Source organism: Saccoglossus kowalevskii, chromosome 8 (assembly GCF_978046115.1).
Source record: "Saccoglossus kowalevskii chromosome 8, keSacKowa6.1, whole genome shotgun sequence".
Taxonomy (NCBI): domain Eukaryota; kingdom Metazoa; phylum Hemichordata; class Enteropneusta; family Harrimaniidae; genus Saccoglossus; species Saccoglossus kowalevskii.
In genome coordinates, this window is record NC_140648.1 from 14577644 (window position 1) to 14584206 (window position 6563).

The 6563-nt window shown below is 38.3% G+C and overlaps 2 protein-coding genes across 2 annotated transcripts; one reads left to right on the plus strand and one right to left on the minus strand.

Annotated features, from left to right (window-relative positions):
* Positions 1-752: 752 nt before the first annotated feature.
* LOC146739332 (sulfotransferase 1A3-like) lies at positions 753-1664 on the minus strand. Its single transcript, XM_085502708.1, has one exon. It carries the CDS (start codon positions 1662-1664, stop codon positions 753-755), a length of 912 nt encoding a protein of 303 aa, XP_085358834.1.
* A 3293-nt stretch (positions 1665-4957) lies between these two features.
* LOC100375303 (sulfotransferase 1A1-like) lies at positions 4958-5863 on the plus strand. Its single transcript, XM_002742270.1, has one exon. The coding sequence runs from the start codon at positions 4958-4960 to the stop codon at positions 5861-5863; it is 906 nt and encodes a 301-aa protein (XP_002742316.1).
* Positions 5864-6563: the final 700 nt, after the last annotated feature.

Sequence of the window (6563 nt, forward strand, 5' to 3'; positions counted from 1 at the left end):
TGAAAGGGACTATTTCGCGTAAGGTGAAAAAGTTGTATATTGTAGTGAAATGGTTAATTAACATTCAGTGGTGAAGAGACTGTGAATAACATAATACAGCACTGAGTAGTTGGATATCCATTGATCCAAAATAATGTTAAATCTGTGTAGATTTATTGTTGCAACATTAACAGCAGAAATCACGCGATATATAATTGAATGCACAGTTATGTAGCGAGTTATTATGCATAACTGTGTATATGTTAATATCTGTGCGTAATATTCGCTAAAACGTTACTTTTACGATTTACAAAAATAATGGGTTTAAGACGTCATTGTATCAAGATTGTACGTCATCCTCAAACAATATGTGGGTGTATTGTACATGCCTTAGAAGGTAATACAACTGTATAACCCCCTCCTGCTTGGTCAGGGGTTACCATGGTCATGAAAGATCGTTGCTGGTCCTTATTTGTGTTTTCGGACGTTGGTGGCGATTGTGCTTCTACAGCAGTGAGGTTTGCCATTGCCAGGGTTTTGTTTTGCTATACTGATATGTGTATTTTACCTGCGCCGATGGCAGAACACGAATGAATACTACAAATACAACATTACTGTTTCGAATAGGAAAGAAACAAATAAGTCGTCCGGTCTGCTGTTCGAAAGTACCAAATCTGAAATACAAGTTTGTTCGTATATTTTACGTTGACAAACTGACACACTGCGGTGATAACCCATTCTAATCTTTCAGCTAACTAAACATCGATGTTATTTTACAATTCATACACAAATTCCATTCCTTTTTCTTTTAACTTCTTCACTATGACGTCATCAAACATCTCATTTTCAGCCACAGTGAAATGGTTCTTCCAGTCGCCAACTTTCCCCTTCCTAAAATAGCCAGCAACGAAATTTGGCATAAGTGCCTCATCCATATCAATTTTAGACGCAGACGTTGGATTATTACGTAAATTATCGATGGAAGTGTTAGATATAGCATTTTCTAACTGTGAGTCCGGTAGAGGGCGTCCCAGGAACTCCGTTATCGCGCGGACAGTGGTATTGGTGTCTTTTAACATGTCTTCATAGGTGACGCATAACACGTTCTCATCTTCACTGTGTTCCCTCCAACCAGCTACATGGTTTACCCATGGTGTAAATGGATGATTCCCATCTATGAAGTCCTTCAGATGGCCTTCCCATGTAACTTTCTCATGGAGCATACTAGATTTACTCATCCAGTGATAGTGAGAAGTGACGACATCTTTAGGATTACGAGCGATGTATATTACTTTGGTACCAGTCAGTAGTGCGTGCTTTGGAAATACTTCGTATGGGAGGTGTGATTTGATAAGACGTGCCGATAACGTCACGCCAGGATCTGTTTGAAACAGTTTCAGTCCTCTAAGCAGCGGTGAGTCAGCCTCTCCGAGCACATTGGGGTCTACTAAGAGCCACTCTAGCATTGGAGGCACTTTCTTGCCACCGTGCTGAAACACATTCAAATCGGGGTATAATTCTTGCAGTAAGAATATCATCCAGGTGTTACCAGACTTGGGAAACCCTTGCACAATTATGTCATCTTTGCGGAGAAATTTCTCCAAGACTCCACTCTCCAGTTTTGGGATATCGGTGTTCGGATAAAGTGTGTAGCCCTTATATATGCATTTCTGGAAGGAATCCATGACAGTATCCGGAGTAGTCGTTTACACCTAACTTTAAAATGGCAAATACGTCGTGTTTGTGTTTCTACGCGTACGCCGACAATGTATTTGATTGGATGCGCCTCTGTTTACACGTTTCACGTGACACAAATACATACCGACACAAGGTCGACCAGTACTGTTAGACAATATATGTTATCTTCAGAATCTAGACCTTGATCGAGTCGTTCAAACTAACAGATAAAAAAGATAGGTCGGCGGTTATGAATTGTAGCATACAAGTAGCAATGTGTTTGAAAAACACAATGTATTTGAGAAACTAAACGGACTCACAAAAGCGATAGCTCATATTCCAGATATTCAGCGGGAAAATGGCTGTCTAACTGATGACATTGTATGCATTCCTTTACACACCCGATAACACTGATGAAAATGCAGAAAATACTATTCTCAGTAAAACAGATCGTGAACATCTTGATGAAACCATTTCTTTGAAGAAAGTACGAAAAGAGTTAAGGTTCTTGCCTATGAGTGTTCTCCCGGTATTGATGGGTTACCATAAGTATTTTTTTCAACAATTCTGGAATATAATTGGTAGAGACCTCTGTGAAGTTGTTGTCTATTTTATTCGTGATACTTGTCCCCCAATTTCTTGCACAAAAGCCTATGTTACTTTACTGCCTAAAAAGGAGGGACAAACTGGCGGCCTGTTAGCCTCCTGTGCAGTGATTATAAGATCTTCACAAAAACACTGTCACTCTGTCAAGTTTGACCTGTTATTGGTTCTATCATTCATCCCGATCAGAGCTGCAGTATCCCAAATCGTAACATTGATCAGAAAAAAAAACCTTTGACAGAATCAACCACACTTACTTGATCAAGACATATGTGCATTTGGGTCTGGACAAAATGTTATTCAGTGATTTCGTCTTTTGTAAAAACATGCTCAATCCAATGTCAGTGAACAGCGCCCTCCCATCACATATTATGTTGTCGAGAAGCATTCGACAAGGATGCTCTCTATCCACACTTGTATATGTCATTGTCATAGAGCCGTTAGTCCATGAAATCAGACAGAATAAAAAAACATCACAGGTATTGAGATCCCTCAGAGTAACGGACTACACAGCAAAATTACATATGCTGACGACGTAGAAATAGTCATTACACGCAAAATCAACTTTCAAAAGTCAGAGGGACTGTGGGTTGGCAGCTGGCGGGACATTAGCATCGTCCTTGGGTATTAAGTGGGCCAGTACGAGCTTAAAAACTTTTGGGTGTGTATTTGGGTAACACCAAGACATTCATAAACAAAAACTGGACTGAAATAAAGCAGACAGTTGAAAACAAAATGGAATTTTGGACGCATTTTGCTCCTGCCATGTCTTACAGACGGCGTGCACTTGTAATAAATAATTTGCCTTCATCAGTTATGTTATCGCTTATATACTCTAGTTCGTTCCCTCCCCCTGATATTGTTTCCTCACTCCAAAGGTCTTTTGTAATTTGTTTATGACAAGGCCGACACTGGGTGCAGGCAGAAACTTTGCCCGTAGAAAATGATGGGCAAAATATCACACGCTTACCATCTCATATCAACAGTATGCGCCTTGAGTACATGCAGCGGTATTTATACTACGGTTATGGTCATTTAAATTAACTGATTATTTTTTTCAATCAGCCATTAAGCTGTCGTATGACAAACACTTATAATGCACCACCTCAACACTGAATTTCTTATCTTCCGGCATGTTACTCTGACTTGCTATTTGTCATCCAGTGCGGAATAAACAGTTTCTTTTAAAACACTTCGCCGCTGCGGGCGTTTTGAGGGTACGTGACCTGTTTGACTTTGAAAATAACACTCTTTCGACCATACAAAATTCAAAAATGGCGCTACATACAAATACCTCATAGCGGTTATAAACAAAACTCGTCACCCATACAGACTTGACATTGTGTGGCGTGATCTACTGGCCTTGCCTTCAAATATTAAACACAATTTCAAAGTGTGTTATACTGCCCTCATCACAAAACGTGAGTGAGACTTGTAATGGCGTGTAATGCACTGTGCATAGACTAGAGGTGGTTTTCTTGCTGGAGCAAATGTTGCTGATTCTGAAAACTGTCCACCTTGTGGTGACCTGGATTCTCTCATTCACATTTTTATTGAATGTCCGGCGATTGGCGCCCTCTGTTGCTTCATTTCGCGCATTTCTACTAACAACCTGGTTTGACGTTCCTCCTTGGTGGTTAGTTATTTTGCTACCTCACCGTTTACGTGGATTTTTCTCTCGTCAGTGTGAGAGTATTTTGCTTTTTACCTTTACATCACTGCAAAAGTTGCTATACATATCTCCCGGTGAAATAAACGGGAGGGAGGTTCTTTGATGGATCCGTTGGAAATTCTCAAAACTCACATCACCAGCAGAATTAAATCTGAGTATCAGTACTTCAAACTTGTTAAACAGGAGGACAGGTTCGAATACATTTGGACCACAAATGACACTCTCTGTTCCTTGGAAAATTACAAATCCATTTTGAACTTGAATTCACACTTATGGTTCAGTGGTCGTTTTTACGTTTCTGTAATTCAAATTTGATTCAATCTTGTTCTTGTTGCTTTCTGTCTGTGTTTATTTAAATGCAACTCATTCAATGTCGTTGTTTGTTTGTTTGTATAACACGTTGCGTGTTTTAAATGGGTTTTAATTTGCCTTAGAATTTGGCAGGGGGATAGTAACCTCTTACAGTGAGGACCAGTGCGACTGACCTTCCGGCGGGGGTTCTAAGAATTGTTTTTTTTTTTACATGTTCAATGAATGTTTGGGTTTTTGTTTTATTTTACCCTTGAATCAAAATCACTATACCATTGGGAACTTCTTAATTTCATGAAATGCTATATTTTAAAGATGCAAATTTTCAATTATTTCTTTTAATAACTTGAGCATCTTATGTTCATTATAGAAGAATATAGAAGCCCCTCCCTTCCACAATGACCAATTTCAATCTGAAATGGTAAATAGGAATTATATATTTTCATCGTTTAATTTTAGACTTTGTAATTTTACGCCGTCGTCCAACTGTTTCACTGCTATATACAACTTTTTCGCCTTACGCGAAATAGTCCCTTTCATCCAAACTAAAATTAGTTATTCTTCGGCATTTATTATTTAGAAACTGTCACTAACTGTACAAGACCCGCATTATAATATAATAAAATAATCTGTCAACAATTCTATAAATACGGTATAATTCTGTAATGAATATTGATATACTATGAAAATAGAATCAGATCTGTTTGACGACGTGTCATGGATTCAATCCAGAGATATAAGGGATACACACTTTGTCCGTACACCGATATCTCAAAACTGGAGAATGGAGTTATGGAAAGATTTTTCCGTCAAGATGACATCATTGTGCAAGGGTTTCCCAAGTCTGGTAACACCTGGATGATTTTTTTATTGCAAGAGTTATATACCGATTTGAATGTATTTCAGCACGGTGACAAGAAAGTGCCTCCAATGCTAGAGTGGCTCACTGTCAATTCTAGATTGTTCGATGATTTCGACACACCTATAACAAGAGCAGTGAAATCCTTTTTAATAGACCCTTGCGTGACGTCATCACCACGCCTTATTAAATCACACCTTCCATACGAATTATTTCCAAAGCAAGCACTTCGGACTGGTACCAAGGTAATATACATCGCTCGTAATCCTAAAGATGTCGTTACTTCTAGCTATCACTGGTTTGGCAGAACCTACTTGCTAAGAGAAAATGTTACACGAGAAGGTCATCTTAAAAATTTCATAGATGGGATTATTCCATGTACACCGTGGGTAAACCACGTAGCTGGTTGGAGCGAACACAGTGATGATGAGAACGTGTTTTACGTCACCTACGAAGACATGGTAAAAGAAACCAAGACCACTGTCCGCGCGATAACGGAGTTCCTGGGACGCCCTCTTCCGGACTCCCAGTTAGAAAATGCTATATTTAACACTTCTATTGACAATTTACGTAATAATCCAACGTCTGCGTTCAAAATCGATTTTGACGAGTCATTTATGCCAAATTATGTTGCTGGCTATTTCAGGAAAGGGAAAGTTGGCGACTGGAAGAACCATTTCACCGTGGCTGAAAATGAGATGTTTGAAGATGTCATAGTGAAGAAGTTACAAGGAAAGGGAATAGAATTTGTGTATGAATTGTAAAATAATAATAACGATATGTCGATCCCAAAGTATGGTTATTTGACCTGTATAGTCCAACATGGCGTTACTCCCATGATGCATCTCACCAATGATGCACAACTGTTATTTCTGGAGGACAATTTGATTTGTCATAATGGACATGTCTTGTCTCAATATATAACAATCATTCCGATAGGTCAAGTAAATCAAAGCAATTAATTATACAATGATGTGCACCTTGCGCTTTAAATAGAACATTATTGTAGTACTAACATTACACTTTATTTCATGAATCGTTTATTCTCTGAATAGTTTCTATATCATCAGGTACGTCGACAGCGTCAACATTTTTTTCTCTAAACTAATTCCATACTGATCTTGCATGTACACAATTACTAGAATTGACACAGGTCATTTATTGTAGGACGTATATCAATTTTTTTATTGACATCTTTAGTTGGAAACAGTGAAGTTGAATTCGTGAATAAACTTTTCTAAGTAGTCTACACTAGCTTTTCCATGACCTGTCATTCAGATTAAATCGTTCGCAAATAAGTTGTGGTCTGTGTGTGTTGTAGATTTTACTCAAAAGAATATTGTAATAAATTTTAGTTTTCTTTTGTTGCTGTTGCATAAATATGTAATTATAAGTAGCGTGTACTTCACTATGGCTTTTCATTGTTTTTTTGAAATCATGACCTTTGACCTTATAATGGCAGTA

Bases quoted from the DNA above. Each gene is read 5' to 3' on its own strand.
- LOC146739332 (XM_085502708.1), bottom strand. From the start codon at position 1,664: ATGGATTCCTTCCAGAAATGCATATATAAGGGCTACACACTTTATCCG.
- LOC100375303 (XM_002742270.1), top strand. From the start codon at position 4,958: ATGGATTCAATCCAGAGATATAAGGGATACACACTTTGTCCGTACACC.